This window comes from Dromiciops gliroides, chromosome 1 (assembly GCF_019393635.1).
Source record: "Dromiciops gliroides isolate mDroGli1 chromosome 1, mDroGli1.pri, whole genome shotgun sequence".
Lineage (NCBI taxonomy): Eukaryota > Metazoa > Chordata > Mammalia > Microbiotheria > Microbiotheriidae > Dromiciops > Dromiciops gliroides.
Window position 1 is genome coordinate 357,731,565 of NC_057861.1, and position 22,834 is coordinate 357,754,398.

General features: G+C 34.0%; 1 protein-coding gene across 1 annotated transcript in view; it reads right to left on the reverse strand.

Moving 5' to 3' along the window:
* Positions 1–22,834, reverse strand: part of DNAH5 (dynein axonemal heavy chain 5) — a gene marked incomplete at its 5' end in the record, with an annotated part of 294,184 nt that overhangs the window by 179,022 nt on the left and 92,328 nt on the right. The window contains 7 exon segments of the mRNA XM_043995374.1: positions 5,375–5,538; positions 12,418–12,571; positions 15,495–15,694; positions 18,118–18,358; positions 20,437–20,675; positions 21,110–21,172; positions 22,057–22,275. Coding sequence (XP_043851309.1) covers positions 5,375–5,538; positions 12,418–12,571; positions 15,495–15,694; positions 18,118–18,358; positions 20,437–20,675; positions 21,110–21,172; positions 22,057–22,275 — 1,280 coding nt within the window.

Here is a 22,834-nt window from a genome sequence, read left to right on the forward strand (position 1 = left end):
TGTTGCAAGTGCTAGCCATTCAAATCACATACTGATTACAAATTATTACTTTTGGGGTACACTTAGTAATCATATCTATTCTACATAATACATAGGTAGACAGTCTACATTTTGGTTTAATCATAGAAAATCTTGCTTCTAGTTTTTGTACAAGCTGTCTCTATTGTGTTTAATTTCTTATTCTGTGAACATCTGGACACTCTTTCTATTGTCAGCACAAAAATGGTGGCAGGAAGGGGAGTTAGATGTAAGAGGAACTGCTATAATTGAATCAATAGACTTTCTCTTCCTTCAAGGCTCAGTTTAAGTGTTTCCACCTCTGTGAAGCTTTTCTTTATGTCTGTGACTTTAAGTATTTTTCCCTTCTTCAAATTTTCACAGAAAAATCTACCAGTATCTCTTTTTCTCTCCATTATTTTCTACCTTATATTATACTGAGTACATTTTATTTCCTCTGTAGTAAAATATAAACTGCTTAAGGGTAGAGATTCTGCAGTTTTCATTTTTATATCCCAAATGCTTAGCAGAGAGTTGTACACATAGTGGGGACTTAATGCATGTTTATTGAACTCAATTGCTGCACTAGTAACTGATTGAATGTGTGCTTTGCAAGAGAGACAAGACTTACTTAATAGGTAATAGTATCATTTAGCAGAAAAAGAGAAGTAAGAGGTTGAGGCAGATTTGGAAAGATGAGCTTAGTCTTAGACATGTGAATTTGAAGTGCTGGAGGGCTACACAAGTGTAGGTACATAATAAGCAATTGGAAATAGGATTGCAATTCTGGAGAAAGGTTGAGGTAAAGTGAAAAAGGTGAAGATCCATATTTGTGAGTTATCTGTATAGTGGTCATAAATTATGAACAGAGGAAATTTCTAAGTAAAAAAAAAATGTCAAGAGAAATGATGATCAAAAGCAGAACCTTTGGGAATAACCACATTCAGTGGATGAGGAGTCATGCAGAGTCCAAAAAAAGAATACTTACAAAAATAGGAATAAAAGTATACAGTTCATTGTCATAAAAGTAAAACAAAATGGGAAAGTATTGAGTATGTGGTGTCCTCTGTATCAAATTTCAAGGAGAGGTAAAGGGTAGAAAATAATCCATTGGACTTCTTCATAAGGAAGTCATTAATTATTTTGAAGTGATTTATTTTAGTAGAGAAGGGGAAAGGAAGGAAATAAGCATTTATATAGCACCTACTATGTGCCAGGCACTATATGAAGTGCTTTGTAAATATTATATCCTTTGATCCTCACAATAATCTTGAGAGATAAGTGCTGTTATTATCCTCATTTTACAGATGAGGAAACTGAGGCAAACGGAAGTTAAGTGACTTGCCCAGGGTCATCCAGCTAGTGAGTGTCTAAAGTGGTATTTGAACTCGGTTCTTCCTGACTAAGTCTAGTACTCTAGTTATGGCACTATCTGAGATAAATGCCAGATGGCAAGGGGTTGGGGAATAAGTGGGTTCTAAAGAAGTGGCAGCAATGACTATCCACAAATCTTTCTAAAAGTTTAACAATGACAAATTCAAAAAATATAAGAAGACATCTCGAGAGAGAAACACCTTTAAAAAAACAGCTTGGTAAACCTGGTCACTAAGTATTTTGCTGGCACTTGCTGTGTGCAACAAACTGTACTGCCTGCTTTGGATATAAAGAAAGGCAAAAATATGGACCCTGATCTCAAGGAGTTCACATTTTACTGGGGGAGGCAACATGCGAATAACTATTTATATACAAAATATATTTATTGTAAATAGGAGGTAACCTTAAAAGGAAGATGATAACAGTTGGAGGGACCAAAAAGTCCTCCTCCAGAGGTTAGATTTCAGCTGAATCTTGAAGGAAGTCAAGGAATCTAAGAGGCAGAGGTGAGGAAGGAGAGCATTTCAGACATGGAGAAGAGCCAATACAAAGACATGGAGTCAGGAGATGAGAGGCGTATGCAAAGAGCTGCTAACAGTCAAGTTGCTGGATCACACAGGGTATAGAAGAGAATAAAACGTAAGAAGTGTAAATGTTGGGGCAGGAACAAGCATATATTAAGTACCTACTATTTTCCAGGCATTGTACTCAATTCTTGACAAATATATATTATTTGATTTAATATATTATTTGATTTCATTTGAAGAAGACTAGAAAGTTTGGAAGGGGCCTGGATGCAAAGAGCTTTAAATACCAAACTTAGGATCCTCTTCTTTATCATAGAAGCAAATAGCTGCTGCTTGAGTTTACTGAGAAGGAGCACTTTATGGTCACCCCCATGTTTTAGGAAAATCACTTTTGCAGATGTTTAAGGATAGATTAATGTGGGAACAGGAGAGGGATTTAAATCAAAGAAATCAGTTAGGATGCCATTATAATAGTTTAGTTGATTATGTTTTATGTATAATGTTTTAAATTTCCTCTTTTCTAAATTTACATCGTAGGTATTTGTGTATGATGGATTCTGTGAACATTCCATAAGTATTTGAAAAAAATTAATTTCATTTTAGACTTGCTATGTGTAAGTAGTCCATGGAACATCTAGTTTGAGATGTTTAAAAAGTTATGAAAAAAAAAGTTATGAGACTGGGGGCAGCTAGGTGGCATAGTGGATAGAGCACAGGCCCTGGATTCAGGAGGATCTGAGTTCAAATACTAGCTATGTGACCCTGGGCATGTCACTTAACCCCAATTGCCTCACCAAAAAAAAAAAAAAAGTTATGAGACTGGCACTCAGGAAAGAGGTAAGGGCTGAATATATAAATCTGGGAATCAACCCAGGGATATAATAATTGAACTCATAGCAACTGAGAAGATAAACAAGGAAGATAGTAGAGAGGGAGAAGGGAAGAAGCTTCTGGATAAAACCTTGAGGGACACCCACAGTTTTGGGGCATGACATGGATGAAGATCTGGATGAAGACTAAGAAAGAGTAGACAGACAGGTAGGTTGAGAACCAGGAGAGAGTACAGTTATCCCTTCCACATCACAGATGTTAAAGGTGCAGTGCCCCTGCAATCTGGAAAATCCATGTAAAAATTTTTGGTCCTCCCTTTGCACTGGAGAAATCTAATTTTTTTTCTTTTTCTTTTATGGGGCATTTATGGTATTAAAAGATAATAATATGTTGATATTACACAATACTATAGATATATTTTATGAATTTCTGAGTTTCTAATTTTTTTTCTGTATTATATGGGGGACTTTATGTGTTGTCTGAGACTTCCACAAAACTCCCTCCAAAAATACCCATTTAATTTCTTATGCCCATCCATGATACATCTTAACCATCATGAGAAAAGTTATGATATGGAAGGGATAACTGTGGTATTTTAAAAACCTTAAAAAGAGTGAATATCCAGGTTCAAGTTGTATATATCATGTGAACTACCTTTCAATTCTGAGATTCTGAGAACTTACAAAAAGGAAGATCTGGGCTCAACATTAAAGAAAACTTCCTAGAAATAAGATCCAAAAATGGCCCACAATACCTTGGGAGGTAGTGAGTTCCCTGTCATTGGAATTCTTCAAAGAAAAGATTGTTAATCACTTATAATGAATAAAACAGAAGAAATTCACTTTTCAGTCGCAAGGTGACTTTTAAGTTCCCTTTTATCCCTAAGATTCTGTGATTTTACAGTCTGTCACTGAATATTTGTTGAGTTCCTACTCTCTGTGAGGAATCTTGCTGCTGTATGTTGAGAATGTGCTGTGGGATGTAGGATCTCAGCATATGACAAGATGAGAAAGTTGGACAGCTTCCTAGACCTTTCAGTCACCATCCTCACTGTGTGAGCATGACTATTTTCTTTGAGGTAAATTCTCACATCAGGCATCCTCACTGGCATAAAAACACCACTTAAAAATACATGTGCATGAATTGGGGATTATCCATGGCACTGTTTCCATCCAAGAATATAAATCATTAATAAATTACCAAACATAAAATTTCACAATTGCTGATTATTGTGAAGCAATTATTGGTCACTTAAAAACTATTAAAATCATATATATATATATATATATATATATATATATATATATATAAACTGTTTTAGCACTTTTTTAAGGTTCTGACCCCTGACTTCATCAGTGTTGGGGAAAAATTCTCCCCTCATGCACATCTCAACTTCTCTGAAACTTCTAGTCTTTGAAAATGGCCTGAGTCACTTAGAGGTTAAGCAACTGGGCCAGGGTCACATAGCCAACATGTGTCAAATTCAAAGTTTGAACCCAAGTCTTCCTGGATCTGAGTTTGGTTCTCTATCCACTATATCACCCTAGCTCTCAGAACACAACTATTATATGGCATTTCCAAACAAAAAATATTTCATTTTCTGCATAACTTTATTTTATTTTGATTAATCATGATAAAAGGCCAGTAGCAATTTAACTGCTGTCCCAATTAAACTAGCATATTTATACTTACATTAAGCACTAATTTACATGTAATATTAAAACATAAGCAGATAACATTCAGTCTTACTTGGATACACTATATTCAGCTGTATATCACAAAATTTTTTTTCTTCTGAGAATGTTTTTCAGAGAGGTATCTGAAACATGTGTGAACTGAATTCAAATGACTGTTTAAGGCCCCTTGTGCCTCTAAGACCTACATTTTTATGATTCTATGAAAGAAATATCAAGAGGATCAGAATTTACAGTCATCTGAAGAGAGATTAGGGTTTCAAACTGTTTCATTTCCCCTTCAGGGAAGCTACCTGCTTATAAACTCTTACACCTCTGAAAAGCTTGATGAAAGGCAACTTTCATTAGTTGATCAAATGCATCAATAAATTATTCAGCAAATATCTATTTAATGCCTATAAAACACCAGTCTCTGCACTATATAATTTTGCTTTCATTGTGTGGTGTTGGGGGAGCGGGGGAGTGTTGTTTGTTTATTTTAGTTTGTTTTTATGGCCTGAACCTGGATTTTATCTGTGTGAGGAATTCCTCATAGAGAAACTCCCTAAACTGATGCACATCATCATTCTTTCTGTAACTTAGAGTCTTTAAGACTTTCTGATGGCCCTGGAAAGCCAAGTGACTTGTCTATGGTCACAGAGCCAGTAAACATAGAGGCAGAATTTGAAACCTTCCTAACTCCGACCACTACTAAAAACCATCCTACCAGTTACCTTATTGATATAATTACCTAGATATTGGCATGCTATGTTAATCCTATAACTGAAAAACTTCAAGTCAGACTTGCAACTGAGCCTTTAATATATATATATTATATATATATACATATATATATATATATACATATATATATATATATACATATGAATTATCTATTCTTTAAGGCCTTAGAACTTTTCAATTCTTAGATCATCTGAGTCCTGTCATGGTTAACTGTGTCATAAGTCTTACCCAGTAAGTGATTTCTGACAAATTTCCAGTTGATCTAATAAATGTGGCAATAGCTGACCCATGGTTTCATCTCCAACACAACACTGTACTACATTCGGCGTATCACGTGCCCGTGTCATGATCTTCACCCAGGATTTATCTATATTGGAAAAACACTTGGCTTCCTATTAGAATAAAAAAGAAAGTGAATTTACATAGCCATGGAAAGTAATTTCTATTAGCATCTCATAGATCATGTCAGAGTTAGTATTTCTAAGCATTTTTGTCTGTTCAGATAGTACATCCAACTTCATGAATCTCTTTGTAAAATAAGAGAATGGGAAGAATTGTACTCTCCCCTCACTTCTCAGGTTCCTTTCTGCAATCTATCTATAATTCTAGGATCCTCAGTATATTTGATAAGAACTTCGTCACTCCCTTCCCGGTAGAAGGGCAATGATCTCTTCTTTATACTCTAAGGCAATTTACACCTGTCTTTCCTTGCCTTGGTCTTGTACATTTCTCTCACTCTCTTACTCCCTTGGTAGTATCATATTAGAGTTAGAACACTAGATGTAAAGTAAAAAACCTGAATTCAAGCTTTGGCTCTACTACATAAGTGGGGCACTAGTGCAATAGTGGATAAAATGTCGGACTTGGGATCAGGAAGATATGTTTCAATGTTGACTGAATTTCTGTGCGACCATGAGTAAATCACTTAAATCTTATTTAGCCTAAGTTTCATCTTCTTTAAAATTGACATAATAATGTCATCAACTTCACAGGGTCATTATGAGGCTCCAATGAGATAATATATAAAGCACTTTGCAAACCTAAAATGTTTTATATAAGTATTAGCTACTATTAATTGGCCTTGTGATCTTTGGTAGACATATCATTTAGTCCCTATGAACCTGTTTCTTTAATCAGGAAAACAAAGATTATGTATTTACACTGTAATAATAGCTAGCCTTTATATAATGGTTTAAGTTTCACAAACCATATCATATATATTATATAATCATGTAACATATATATATATAAAATTTCATTTAATATTTACTAATAGTCTTGTAAGATAGGTGTCATTGTCATCATTTTATAGATGGGGAAAATGAGGCCAAGAGAAGCCAAGCAATTTGCCCAGAATTGTACAGCTAATAATTGTCAAAGGCAAGATTCAAGTTCAAATACTGCCAATGTCAAGTGCAGAGCTCTAGCCATTATACCACTTCTTAAAAAGTAATTTTAAGAATCAAGTGATGAAATGCATATAAGGCACTTTTTGAACCTTTAAGTACAATAAGAATGCTAGTTTTTGCTATTATCCATCTTCCTTCTATTCACCCACTAGGTGACAAAAATTTTACCACAGTGCTTCTTAGCTTGGAAATAAATTTAACCCTTTTCATAGGCCGTTATCCATACTTCTCTTAAATCTATATTCCAGAAATGGAACAAGAAATATAGAATGGAATATCTAAAGAGGAAAGCATGTCAAAGAGAATTGATACTTTAGAAGATAAGAAATCTTACTCAAGGACTTAATGCCCTGAAAATTAAATAGATCCAACAAAAAGTAAAAGCCTAATAAGACAAGTAATATTAAAAGTATTAATCAATAGATTGAAAAATAGACAGAAATGTCTGTAACATATCAAATACAAGAGACCTATAAAACACATCTATAAGCATCATCAATCTGAAGATGATGACAAAAAGAAAGAAAGGAGACCATATTTTTTTAAAAATCACAAATGAACTATTTAAATTGCTTAGAACAAGAAGACATTAAGAATAGAAACAATCTACCAATTGCCTCTTAAAAGAAATCCCAAAATAAAAAACTCTCAAGAACATGAACACCAAAATCCAGAGCTTTTATATCAAAGTAAAAACATCAGAAAAAGACAAAGACAAATATGAAGATTCCATCTAACAAAGAGCTTTGTCATGATCACAAAATATTCAACACCTGCCATTCTAAAATACAGGAAAGCTTGGAATGTTATATCCCACAAAGCCACTAAATAAACAAAAGAACAAATAAATTAATAAACAAACAAATAAATCAATCAATAACATATTACAAACAAGAATAATCTCTCCAGAAAATATAATCCTCTCAGGAGAAAATGCATTTTTAAGGAAATAGACGATGTCCAGGCTTTCTTTATGAAAAAAGTCTGACCTGAGCAGACAGTGTAAAATAAAAATGCAGGACTGACAAATATAGATAGGCATGTACTTTTTGTTCAGATGGAAGAGATTGTGTTGGGATGGATTGATGGCCTAGTAGTAGGGACACAAGAACCAAAGTTCTTCAAAGTAATAGAGAAATGGAAAATAAGAATGACAGAGAGACTGTGGTTGATTTGTTTTCTTTTGATGGTCTTAGGTGAAACAGAAATGGGAGTGATAGGGGAATATGCTGAGGAAGAAAATAGGAGAAAAGAGAGGGAAATTATCTCACATAATAGAGGTATATAAGATGAAGTGTATAAGAGGAAGAGTTGGAGGAAATAGGCACCCCATTAACTTCACTTTCATCTGAGACAAAATAAGTTGAACATAATTAAACACACACACACAAAGACTGCAATATAGAAATGGATACAGTTCAATAGGGAAATGGGAGTGAACAGAGAAAAGATGGAAGGAATGAGTGAGTATAAAAAAGAAAGCCATTAGGTAAAAGAAAAAATCAAAAGTAAAACAAACTCCAAGATCAGAGGAGGTAATATGTAGGGGATCCCCAAAAGGCAAGGAATAAAGAGTAACAAACTGAGATCAAGACAGGGCAATGGGAAGAGAATAGGTACAACACAACAGAAACCAGCTGCTTCATTTATAACTAATGGTATTAGGCAAACACCCTCTTTTTATCATCTTCTATTTTGAAAAGAAAAACATAGGAGTAAAGAGAAAAAAGAAGAGAATAGAATGGGAGAAAAAAGATAACTAACAATTACAACTGTAAAAATGAAAAGGGTGAATTCATTCATTAAAAATTAAAAGGAAAGCAGAATGACTTACAAAATAGAACCCAAAAAATATGGTGTTTGCATAAAACACGCTTGAAACATAAAGATGCACACAGAATTAAAGTGATAGAGAATCTACTAATGCTTGAAATTAACTCAAAAAAGCAGAACTAACCATAATTATCTTAGATAACTATAATAAATATAGGCAATAAAAAGAGGTAAGCAGGGAAGCTACATTCTTCTTAAGGACAATATGGATATTGAATAAATGTAAATATTTAATATATTTGTACCCAAAAGCATAGCATCTAAATATTTATTGGAAAATTTAATCAAATTACAGGAAGGAAAAGATGCTAAATGTATAATAGTTAGAGACTTCATTGAAGACATTTCAAACTTACATAAGCAGAGGAAAGTGGGGTGGGGTTTACAGTGAGGGAGAAGTTAAGAACCTGACTGGAACATTAGAAAAATTAGAGATAAAAAAATAAAAATTAGGGGCAGCTAGGTGGCGCAGTGGATAGAGCACTGGCCCTGGAGTCAGGAGGACCTGAGTTCAAATCCGGCCTCAGACACTTAACACTTACTAGCTGTGTGACCCTGGGCAAGTCACTTAACCCCAATTGCCTCACTAAAAAAAAAAAAAAAATTATAGGTGATTAATCTTTGTCACTTACTGAATGATAAGAAAAAGAGTTTACAGATTTCTCATCCTTGCATGATACCTTTATAAAAATTGACATATTGGTACAATAAAAAAAACCAAAAATGTAGAAATATATTTTTACTATTCACAATGAAATAAAAATTATGTTCACTAATGAGCCCTTGAAGAATTAATTACAATTTAATTTGGAAACTAACTTAACCTTAAATAATTGGTGTGTCAAAGAATGTATCAGAGGAACAATAGACAGTTTCACCAAAACAAATGACAATGAAATGACATACCAATATATGGATGCAGTTAAAACAATCCTTAGAAGGACAAGTGTGCGTATGAAAATATTTTCATCAACAAAAGAAAAGTAGAAAAAGAAAGGACCTTTCAAAACTCTTCTTATAATACAAATATGGTATTGATAAATAAATTTAAAAGATAAATATATATAGACTAATATCCCTAATAGACAATGATAAAAAATTAAATAAAATATCGGCAAATATGCTAGAATAAAATAATTGAAATGTTATAAACCATAATCATGTGGGATTTACAAAAATAGTACATGGTTGTTTCAATATAAGGAGAAATATTTTAGTAACAATATTAATAGCAAAACTTATTCTTTAAAAACAGTTGTTTATATAAATAGATGCTGAAAGGCTTCTGAAAAAATCAATAGCCATTTCTGTTTAAAAAACAACACCTGAAAAGACAGCAATTAATGGACATTGCTTTAATAGAGTAAATATTATCCATCAAAAACTAAGAGCAAGGGAAATCTTGGAGGGACTATGGGAAAATAAGCACACTAATGCACTGTTAGTGGAGCTGCAAATTGGACTAACCATTGTGGAAAGTAATTTGTACTATACTTCCCAAATCATCAAACTCTCCATTTACTTGGGGCTGATTGATAAGAGGCCTAAACACCAAAGAGATCCAAGAGAGAGGAAATTAATCCTTATCTATGAAAATACTTATAGTGGATTTTTTTATTATTTAATACAGTAGAAACTGAGCAGATGCCCACCTATTAAGAAATAAATACATATTTTATGCTATGTGCATATTATACTAACATGCAATATTATTATACCATAAACAATGGTGATAAAATAGACAGTTTCAGAGGAATTTGGAAAGACCCCTCCTAAAGAATAAATTGAGCAGTGGCAGCTAGGTGGTACAGTGGATAGAGCACTGGCCCTGGAGTCAGGAGGACCTGAATTCAAATCCGACCTCAGACACTTAACACTTAACTAGCTGTGTGACCTTGGGCAAGTCACTTAATCCCAATTGCCTCACCAAAAAAAAAAAAAAAAAGAGTGAAGTGAGCAGAACCAAGAGAACAATGACAACATTGTTTGGAAAAACAAAGTTGAAAGGCATTGAAGTCTGATGAGTGTAATGATAAATTAGTTACAGAAGGCTGATGATAAAGCATGCCACCTACTTTCTGACAATGAGATAAAGGACCCAAAATGCGGAATGAGACATAGTTTTGGATGTGATAAATTTGTGAATTTAATTTCCTTGCCTATTTATGTTATGAAGGTTTGGTTGTTGTCCACTTTGGGGTGGAATTGGAGGGAGAGAAAATGTTTAATTGAAAAATACTAAAAGTAATTTTTGTGATAAAATAATGGGACTTGGCAGACACCCAGGAGCCCCAACCTGAAGTTTGATTTGGAATTGATTCAACTGGGTGAGACTGAGAAACTAAGTATCTACTTGTGATGATTAAATCGGGGCCACATCTGGCTATCCCTGAGTAGGGTGTTGTTTTCAGAAGTTGAACCTAGTTAAGGTTGATTAAATTGAGATCACCCATGGGCAGCCCGGAAGAGAGTGTGTTCTCAGAGGCTATGGACTGCGACATCAACAGGAGACCTCTCTCAGCCAATCAACTTGAAGAACCTCCCATTTCTGGGAGGAGGACAGGAAGTAGGAAGCTGAGGCTGGAGGAGCGGAGCTGGCTTTTTTGATAGGAGACATTGGCTTGGTGGCAGGACTTCACGTGGGCTGTTAGGAAAGCTAGGATTTCCATGCTATAAGGAATCTGTTCTCAATCTTTCTCTCTCTTCACTACCTTTTATATATATATATATATTTTTTTTTTTTTTTTTAGTGAGGCAATGGGGGTTAAGTGACTTGCCCAGGGTCACACAGCTAGTAAGTGTCAAGTGTCTGAGGCCGAATTTGAACTCAGGTACTCCTGACTCCAGGGCCGGTGGTTTATCCACTGTGCCACCTAGCCACCCCACTACCTTATATCTTTTAATAAATCCTTAAAAGCCTAAACTCTTGGTGAATTTATCAGTGATTTTAGCCAGTTTCCCCCCAAAACTGAGGGGGACAGATTAGAACCCACATTTAGATTTTTAAACAATAAAAACATTGTAAAAATTGTAAATCTTCTTCTGTTATTTGAAATTACCTCCTTACTATTTTTCTTGTTTTAACAGGAAAATAATTATGGGTATCATAGAGAAATATTATTTGAGGAAAATGAGACCATGAAAAAATGGTTAAAAAAACTTCCAATAATTAAGAGGAATAAATGGAATTACATTATTTCATGAATGCCAAAAATAGCTTTACAATATGTAGTGGAATCCTTTCAGTGATTGAAAAGGCAGAGTCTACAACTCTACTCTTCTAATGTCTTCTACCACAGAACTCAGATATATTATTAGTTAAAACCACCCTGTTCTGGTTAAAACTGGCTGCTGAAACTCTCCAGCAACTTGCTGACTCAGCAGAGTTATAATTCCGCATTTCTCATCCTGAGTAGGCCTTTCTGGTTAATTTTTAGAGACCACCCTTTTGTTAACAGTTGATTTCATATATAATTCAAAAGAATGTACTGAGGTACAGTGAAAAACTTTTTAAAGAAAAATACAATTAAACATCACAAAGTATATGCCATGTATGTTTAACCTGATTAAAGAATTTTTAGGAGGAAAAAAGGCCCTCAATACGTTTGATATGGGAAAGGTAGTATCTTTTTTGTATATTTTCAACCCACAATTTTATGCTATAGATACTATAGAAGGATATAAGTGTTTTATACCCTTCATTATTTTTAAATGTTACTTCTGTAAGAATAAATTACCAAAACTTTATCTGGAAAACCTCTCCATAATTTTTTACTCTTCTATATTCTATATTAACATTTTCTGAAGATTCATATGTCATATAACTGTTCTCTACTTTGTTATTTTCCTTCATTTCCAACTTCTATCAATATGTAACATTCTCTACTTCTACCTCTCCTCCCCCTACCCAACAAAAAGACAAGGGGAAATCAATGGATAAGGGTCTTAGATACTTTTCTTTATAAAGTGTTTTTCAAGACTTCATATTTCTGCCATGAAAAAAAACGGATAAATCATAACTTCAATAACCTTAGGCAGCTGTTTGGCGATGTCTCCTCCCACAAAGACCGCTTCTAAATAAATCCACAAGTTCTGCACTGTCATCCAGTTTTCAATGATGTCAGTTGTGTTGGAAAGGTATTGCACCCATTTTTGAATCTGTGCCTTGAATGGAGTGTTATACCTAAAAATAAGAAATATTTTAAAGTTGCATTTTTCTCAAATTCAAAGGGTAAAAAAAGTCCTACTTGGTCATGTATCTAATTTGCCATGGGGTTCATCTGCAGCATACAGCATGCTAATAACTTTATTCTACTAGTGATATGCCTGTCCTTTTAACAGGGTGGAAACCTTTAACCTGTGAGCTGAACATGGCACTTAATATCATATGATTTTATCAAGTAACCATGGCCCTGTTTGAAATGGGGAGTATAATTCACTCCTTCCCAACTCAACTTTGGACAGACCAATAAGTCTCAGAAATCAGAAATCACATGATATGGCTGAATTGAGGAGGTGGCTTGCAGTTTACAAGTTTGATCCCCTTGAGTCAAAGCCTACTTGAAAAGGAGCTTATTTCTATTTGTCCTTCAATCTCACAGAGAGCTTGGAAATTCAAAGTTACAGTGAACCTTTCCTGGTGGGCAGAGAATTAAGTCTGTCTCTCCCTCTCTCACTGAAACTGAGTCTTCAAAACCTCATGTCATGACAGGCAAGGTAATCTAGTCCCATCCTATTTACAGGAATGATTGTGTATCTTGTATCTTTATGGTTACTATTAAAAATTATATTCACATCTTATATAAAGTTATTTTTGTGCTGTTAGAGATTCCTGAAAGTCAATGTGCTTCCTATTCATTATTAAATATGACTATTTTATTTTAAATATATTATTAAATATATGGACTCTGTCCAGCAAAATTGTTTATTTTGTGGAATTCAATCTGCCAATAGTGCAGTTGACTGTGGCTAAATAGATATCTAGTTAAAAAAACACTAGCCTTTAATGGTTGGGCAGAGAATATTGGCATGAAGTTTAGAGTGAGGATTACTCAACATTTCTGCTGGTGAAATACATGCAGTATCAATACCACAAAATAATTTCAGCCACTCAGCATACAGCCTCGGAAGGTTTAAAAATAAAGATTAGTTAAAGAGTTGAAAGAAGGGAATCAACTAATTAGCATCTCAAAAGGCAATCAAAATAGAAAGATATGAATAGAACAAATAGTTTATGCATACTCTCCAAAACCCATGAGGTGACTCTTGCCACTTTCTCAATTCAGGTGTGCTTCTCTATTACTTTTTATAGCTGTATTTCTATCTACTTCCTTCCAAATCATTTATCTTCCTTCTCCCTTTCTTTTTCTTTCCTTCATCCCATCCATAGCTTCCTTAATTTAATTTATTTGGACTTAAAATATAATCTAAATTGTTTCTCAATCCTTTTTTGTATCATGCACCCCTTTGATACTCAAGTAAAGTTTATGGATCCCTTCTCAGAATAAATTTTTTGAAAGATATGCTAAATTTTGGTTAGAGATTCATGAAAATAAAGATATAATTTTCCTATCCAAGTTCAAGGACGCCTTAAAATATATCCATGAATTTCATGGAGGTCCATGGACACAAGGTTAAGAACTCTCAACTTGAATAATATATTATTAAAGAAATATTTATATTTTCTAGTTTTAATTTTAAAATAAGTTTAAATACTTCTCCCCCCCCTTTCCATCAAAGAATAATAAAATTAGTCAAGTGATTTTAATTTCTATGGCCTTCAATTTACTATTTTCTATGGATTATTTAGATCATTACTTGGAAGAAAAAAAAAGTTCACTGACATAGACCATTCTTGAATAACCTATGCTGTTATGGTTTGCTTTTATTTCTTAAGTATATTATCTCTTATTAGTCTTTTTGTACCCCCTCCTTTTTGCAGTCCAAATAGCAATTCAGTAAGCCCTAAGTAGACCAAATTCAAAATTTTCAGAGGAAATAACTTCTTTTAGGAGTGCAGCCTTGCATAGTTGTCAAATGCTTAGATGTTTCAAATAAAAAGGAAATAATTGTTATTCCTTTGGTAACAGTAAAATTAGGAACTCAGATTTCATAAATTATTGAATTACAAAAGAAGAATAAGAGCCATCTGAAGTTATCAAGACACCCACTTTTAAGCAACTCAGCTTGAAGAAGGATTTGTAGTCAGAGAAGATAAACTCACCTCCTTTCTTAAATACTTGTATCTATGTGACCAAATTACTTAGACTCTCTGGACCTCAGTTTCTTCATTTGTTAAATGATAAGAGTAATCTCTGAAACACTTTATGACCTTAACATCCTGTAGTTCTAGCTATATAGTCTGTATAGTTCAACATGTGTTTACTATGCTGTTACAAAAAATCAAAATGTTATTTGTTTTTACCAAAATTATTTTGTATATCTGAATAAATAAGATTACCTTCCTTTGGATTCATTTTCTCATGAATGAATAAGTGGAATAATAATATTTTCATTTGCAGGACTACTGGTAGAAACAACCTCCATATTGGATGATGATGCTAAAATTCATGCCCAGTCTGGAATCAAGATAGTAGCTCAACTGGGAGCAACACAAGTTTTTATATAAAGCTGGGGCATCCAGGGAGACAGTATCATAGTGGGGAAATATTACTGGCTTGATTGTCAAAAGGTTCAAATCCTGCTTGAGACTATTGGTTTGTGTGACCTTGCTTAAATCTCTTCATTTCTGCAGGCCCAAGATTCCTCAACGGTAAAAAGTAAAGAAAAAAAATGCCCTCCAAGGTCCCTTTCAGCTCTAAATCCATGATCTTGTAATTCAAGGTCCTAATTTTATACTAGGTTCTTTTGTGTTTTAGGGGCTTTCAGAGAATCCAACAACTAAAGGATAATGAAATAAAAATGGCACAAACTGAATTGTCACTTGAAAAGTACACTTGATTATTGATGTTAGCATTGAAATAAATGTTTAAAATATTTAATAAATAATTGATATATGGGAGGGGCTTATAAAAGTTTTTCATTTCCCTTAAATCTCTTATTTTTTGCATTTTTCACCTCTCATGAAAAGAAGAAGGCTTTGTTACCTGTTACTCATTAAGGAGCCCAGCATCATTAAGCTGTCTTCCATGCTGGCTATAATTTCTGCTGTGCTGTCTCCTCTTAAGAGTAGTTCACCTCGGGTTTTAAAACTGGCAAATGTAAAGGTTTTGTTGTCCCATTCAGTAATTACTTGTTTCAGTTTTTGTTCGATGTCCCTCTCCTTCACGGCACTGATACAAATGTCCTATCAAAATAGAAAATGCTCATTTTAAAACAAAACTTTCAATAAATCACAAATTTTCTATTTTCAACCAAGGTCATGACTTCAGTTCTCTAAAGCTAAAACAATTTGGGGTAGATTCTATTAAACTGAAAAGGCATGGAGACAGGACCTAGTAATGGACTGCTTGTCTGTCATCTGAAGACCAGCCTATCTAAGTTTGAGAGGCAGAGAGAAAAAGATAGGCAGACAGACAAACAGACAGACACAGAGACAGAGAGTCAGAGAGAGAGAGAGAGAGAGAGAGAGAGAGAGAGAGAGAGAGAGAGAGAGAGAGAGAGGTTTTATTAAGCACATAATCTGTGTCAGGCACTATGCTAAACACCATGGATACAAATACAAGATATTTAAGCAATCCTTGCTCTCAAGGAGCTTCTATCATAACAAAGACTATATGGAAGGGAAGGGAATAAAAGCAGTAGCAAAGGATGAAGATGACTGGAAAATGAGGTGTAGGCTTGGATCCATGTAAGATAAGGTGAAAGCTTGCTAATCATATCCTAGAAAGGTTCCGGAGCAAAGACCAAAGTTATTCAAGGGTGGTTAGAGATGATGGTTGGAATTTAGAAGATATGAAATGGAGATGACAAAGAAGAGATATCATCATCAGACTAATTCATCAGATAATGAATCTTTCAGCAATAGTAACTCTTGTAGGTGACTGCACTTCTGGCCCTACACATCATTCTCCTGGAAAATTACAATAGACTAATTGGTTTCCCCACCACAATTCTCTCCCTTCTCTAATCCATCCTTCTCCACATAACTGTCAAAACAATACCCACCAAAGACATGTCTGAACATGTTACCCCAGCCCCTCAAAAAGTGGGAATGACTCATTATTGTCTCTAGGATAAAACTCCTAGTTATTTTCCAAAGTGGATCCAAACTTTTGAATCTGATTATACTCCTTCACATACTCTTCAATCCAACCAAACTATTACTCACAGATAAAATTCCATCATTTATCTCAGTGACTTTGTGCAGTCTGTCTGGAATATGATCCGTCACTTTTGCCTCTTAGGATCACTTTCTTTAAAATTTATCTCAAGCAATGTCTTCTTCAGGAGTCCCTCTCTTAGTCCCCTCCTCCCCTCCAACTGCAAGTGTTACTTCTCAAGTTATTTTGAATATAATATCTATATAATTTGTATGTATATAATATACTTAAATGTGTACATATTTTTCCAGTGGAATGTAAACACCTGAGGGCAGGTACTATTTTATTTTTGCCTTTGTATCTCTAGCATTTAGCATGGCATCTAGCACACAGTAGGTACTTAATGATTGATTGATCCTCTGCTATGTTATATAGAGGTTGTGAAGTACGTGGATGCTGTTTCCACATGAATCCCTCAATTATTTTTTAAAATAATCATCTTTTTATTCTGGCAATAGTGGGAGGGTTTTGCTTTTTGGGTTTTTTTACATGTATATATCAAGAAATACTTTAGTCTTCCAAATCCAAAATGTGGCATAATTAACTGTGTATGTTTTCCTGATCTGTGGAATGTCCATTTAGAAAACCCTATAGTAAACTCCTGTAATCTAGAATAATCTCAGCTGAGCTTTCAAGTACTCTTAGTATCTTGAGAGTCAAAGATAAAGAAAGAGTATATATAGGCATAGGGGACAACTTGTTAAATACAAGGAAACAGGAGATGGAAAATTTTGTGTAATAAAGAACAGATAGTTCTCTTTGTCTGGAACAAAGAATGTATGAAAGGGAATAATGTATAAGCATGAAAAGGTAGGCTGAATACAAATTGTGAATTGCTTTAAGTGACTAGAAGAGGAGTTTTTACTGGATTTTGGAGACAAGGGAGAATACTGCAGCTTTCTGAAAATTGATATAATCAGATATACATTAAGAACTTCACATTTTCAGCTTTGGGAAAGATAGATTATATGGGAGAATTGAATAAAAATCAGTCAGGAAGTCAATATAGTGTTATAGGCAAGATCTATACTGGGGAGTGAGGGAGGAAGTAGACAGATACACAGAAAGCCTCAGAGAAGAGAGATGCTGCAGAGGTAATATAAAAAATATTTGACAACTAATAGAATGTGGAGGGGGTGGGCGAGGTAGAGTAAAAAAAAAAAACTGAAGATAAGCCTAAACAAATCCAATGGTATCTCTAGTAAATCATAGTGCTATGTGGAAGTTGAAAAGTTTCTGGTTGAATTAATTCAAATGAGCGCTTAGAAAGAACCACTAGAAACAAAGGTTAAAGTTCAAAAGCAAGCACAAGCTTATTTGCCCAATGAAGCTATTCTCTTTTTCATTTCCCTAGCAACATTTGACAATCTGAAATTTTATATTTGAGAAATGTGCAAAGGCATTCCATTTTACCACCCAACCTCAAATCACTTCTTTCCAAAAATACCTCTATTTCTTCTTTGTATTTCAGAAGAGGTGCATCCATGATGTTCCTCAGTTTAAAGGTCTCATTCTCTACATCAAAACTATGGCCAGTGAGTGCTGCAATCCTTTTCCAGTGTCGGTCCAACATGGCTCTATTTGACATGTGTTCCAACAGTGGACAACACTCATTGAAATCATCAATGGTCTTCTTTAAGTCCAGAAAAGCTTGCCAGTCCTTCAAAGCACGTGGAAGTTTACGACACCTAAAAAAGGAAACCAATAGGGAAGGCTAAACAGGTCTGACCTAGTTTTATTTCCATTTCATCTTTTTGGATCTAGCAAAGAAGGCCACACTAAATCCAGATTTTCCATTAGGTAGAGTTATGCCCTGAATAACATTGCTCTAATCATGGCCATTTCACAAAAAGTACCTTAATAAAAAAGACCCAATATCCAAGAAAATCAACTAGAGTATCATTTGGTCAGTCACCCATTTAGATCATTTTTCTTATGGAATTAACTGTTACAATCACTTTGTTATAGCCAATGCCTCTTCACAGAACAGATTATGACTTTAGGTAGGCCTCATTTGCATTACTCATATGCACTAATTTGGCTCTATCATAACAAACATGGCATTACATTAGCAAAAGTTTGGTTGAAATTAGTCTTCCAAGGAATTATTTTAGAAAGACACTAGGATCTTGTGCATGCAAGTCTATGAAGTAGGATGAAATGGATATACTATCTCCTAGTCCCATCCCAAAGTCCATCCAAGGCAATATGTTATAATGAAATTGTGTTAGACTTGTAGTCAGCAGCCTTAGGTTCAAATCCTTCCTCTCATATTAATAGTTATTTGGCCTTAGACAAACCACTTAACCTCTCTGAGCCATAGATTTCTTATTTGCAAAAAGGAGCTTCGTTAAGACTGGAAAGAAATAGTGAGAACCCATAATCACCATCTTCATCTGAAGTTCTCTCACGTGAACTAGGGATTACGTTTGTTCTACTTGCCCCCAGAAGAAAGAACTAGGAACAATTTGTGACAATTACAGAGGTAGATGTAAGCTCAATTTAAGAGAAAACTCCCTAACAATTATAAGTTATCAAAAAATTAATATGGTGGGCTCGCATGCTAGGGATCACATAGAAGAGATTCCTTTTCAGGTTACGACCTAGATTAGACAACCTCTGATGCCCCTTTCAAAGCTAACATTTGTATTTCCTATGTCTCAAAATAATTGTTAAGAAAGTGTTTTATAAGCCTTAAACAGTATAACATTTACTTAACAGCATGCCTTAACAATTTAAAGTATACATAGGCAGGTAGGTGGTGCAATGGATAAAGTGCTGGGCCTGAAGTTAAGAATACCTGAGTTCAAATTAAGCCTTAGACACTTTCTAGCTGTGTGACCCTAGATAAGTCATTTAACCTGAATACCTCAGTTTCCTCAACTGTAAAATGGAGATAATAATAGTACCTACCTCCTAGGATTGTTGTGAGGATAAAATGAGTTAATTTTTAGAAAGTGATTAGCAAAATTCCTGGCCCATAGAAGGTGCATAATAGCTATCCATGAGCTAAGTGATAAAAGGTGGACAGTGTGTTGAAATTCTATACTAAAAACTCTTTTTAATCTCTTTAGATTGCTCAAGGTCAAAATGAAAGCAATGAGATTTATGGGGGCATATTAATTTAGTTTAATCCTATAAAATGATAGGGCCTTAAAGGAAAAAGATTCCTTTATGGCACTGATTTTAAGTTACAATTTAAGTTATGATTTATATTGAGAGTACTCCTGCCTATAACCCTACTTACTTTTATTTCCATCTCTTGCTCTGATTACTAATCAAATTAATAGTAGTACTGTATCTGGAAGATGTCAATTGACTTCCCTATTATTCACCCCATCATGTGTATGTTTATGCCTTCATACCCTATATGTTTTGTCCTTTTCTGTTAGAAGGTATCTGACTTTTGTATTTGTGTCCCCAGTATATGTGGGAGAATCTATAAATTTTTCTTGTGTTAACAGATCTTTTAACATGAACTTCTAATATTTGATGTTTATTTAAATGAAGACAGGGTGTAGAAAAACAATTGACATATTTCATTCAAGTTTAAAAGATTTGCTTATATATCACCATTCATATGGGGATAATGAAATAAATACTATTTGATAATTGTTTTGACAACAGTGCAATAAAAATGCTTCTCAAAAATCTGGGATTCAAAGAAAGATGAAGCAAAGATAAAAATTATTTAAGAAGAAAGTCATTAAAGTTTAAGAATTCTGGGGACTTGTTATATACATAGTAATTGCTCGCAATTCCTCACCTGTTTTGGAATTCTAGGAGGTCATTGTTTATTTTTTCAGTATTCACTTCTGACCAAAGCATGTCATAATATCCATTGACAGTATTAATGACACTGTTGTACAAGCTGTAGATTTTCTGGAGGAGATTAAGCTGCTTCTTTATCTCAAGGAGCTGAGGGTAGTGAGTCACAGGAAGCCCAAAAAGCTCTTCTCCACCCGTGTAAGTGACATATTTGCGAAATATATTATCAAAACGAGTCTAAAAAAAATATAAGTGAAAACTACTTAAATGATTTCCAAGGAAGATTTTTTAAAATTATGACTTACCTAAAATAAGAACTCAGTAACAGGAACATCACTGGGCACATATTTCCACATTTAATTGTGAACCACCCCCAAAATCAATTTTTACTTAAACACATCTTCACATAACCAAACATTTAAATTTGTTTCTTCATGAGATTATTAATAAAAATTCTCTCAACTTTTCTAATTACCGATCACATAAAATTATTTTAACAAGATGTATCTGTAATATTACACAGATCAATAGACATGCAATAGTGAAAGTCTTTTATTTGTATTTCATGGTTTAAAAAAGAGAGTACAACTGAAAAGACTGAGATACAAAAGAGGTTTTGTTTGTTTGTTTGTTTGTTTGTTTTTTACCACTGTACACATTGGAAAGATTACCTGAAATACAATAAGTCTATCACTGGCTTCCTGGGGCTCTAAACCAGCAGCCATGGGACCATTCTGAAAAAAAAAAGTTAAGATAAAGAGTTAATAAAGTATACTATCTAGATAAGAAAATGACAAGCATTGAAAGGAGCCTTGGTTTCATTTATTACTTTTTTATACTTTCAATTTTGATTTTAAGGGATTTAAGATTCGGATGATGTTTAAGGTAAAATGAATAAAATTAGTATCACTATTACCTTACCTCAGAAAGCTTAAGATTTAAGGGGTTGTATTACTTTTTCTTTTCTGGGAAATGATCTTTGCAATGATCTTTGCAATGGGAAGGGAGAGGGGAAAGACATTGACTACTCAAATGTTGTTGTTTTTTAAGACAAATATAGTTTTGACCTGAGAAATGAAGATACCAGAACATCAAAGGCTCATATTTCTCCATGGCACTAGAACATCTATCATTTTATTCCAATACATCACTCCCAAGCTTTGTAATTTATCCCAGTGTCAAATAGGGGTCGGAAATACTACCCTCTGCTCTGTGGTAATATTCATTGGTATTTGCAGGTATACAGAAGGAAGGGACTGACATATAACAGAATATTCAATTTTTAAAGGAAACACAGCTACCAAAAATGTTTCCAGATAGTTTTGGGAAAACTCTCCAAAGTCTTCCATTTCCTAAGTGATAAAAGGTAGACGGTATATTGAAATTATGTAATAAAACTCATTTTTAATCTTCTTAGACTGCTCTAGGTTAAAATAAAAATAAATAAATTTTATGGATGAATGTTAACTAAGTTTAATCCTAAAAAAAATATAGGATCTCAAGGTAGAAAAAATCCTTTATGGTATAGATTTTAAGATTCATTATTTTAAAACAGCTTTTTTAAAAAAATTATCTCTTTTTCCTTATAAATATATACATAGAAAAATTAGTTTAGTACCATGTCATAGTCTGAATAGAATTGATTACAATCTTCAACAAAGCCTTCTACGGTATTAATAAGTTCTTTCCTAAAATTTGGCTGCAATGTGAATAATTCATGCTGAACTTCACTTGCTCGGGACAAAATTTTCTCCCAAGTATAACGCAGAGTGTCAACTTTTTCCATTTCCTCCTTTGCCACCAAGAGTCCATATTTATTAAGTAGAGCGTACGATTCCTAAAGACCAAAAAAAAAAATGCAAAATAAAACAAATATGTATCAGGTACATAAACCCAGGCATAAAAACATTTCTTTAATACAATTATGATAAAAAGAAATCATACCAAGGAATAGTAAACTTTAAACCACTTAAACATTAAGAGTACTTCAGTCCATCTCTTACTACCAGATCAAAGTCAACAGAGAAAAAGAAAAAAATATAAGTATGTGAATGTAACATGTTTAGGGAAAGGGAAAATAAAAGGGATATTCTTTTGCAGGCAGAGGAGAAAGAATCCAGGAGCTAGCTAAGCATCTTGGGATTTGCACTTCAATGCCCTGGGAAAAACTGAAATTCTCAGATGCTCAAGCTGCACATTGGGAGATTTAAGAAGCAGTTGGAGAGTCAAGGGATAAGAGGCATAATGAAAAAGGGGGATAGCTGGACAGAATCTGCAGCTGAAGACCTTAAAGAGAATGTTATGAGAATAAGGTACCTAAAGATATCTTTTGGTATTTTCTCCAGGACTGAGTACTCAATGTAGCAGTTTAGTCTCCAGGCTATCCCCCTTCCCTG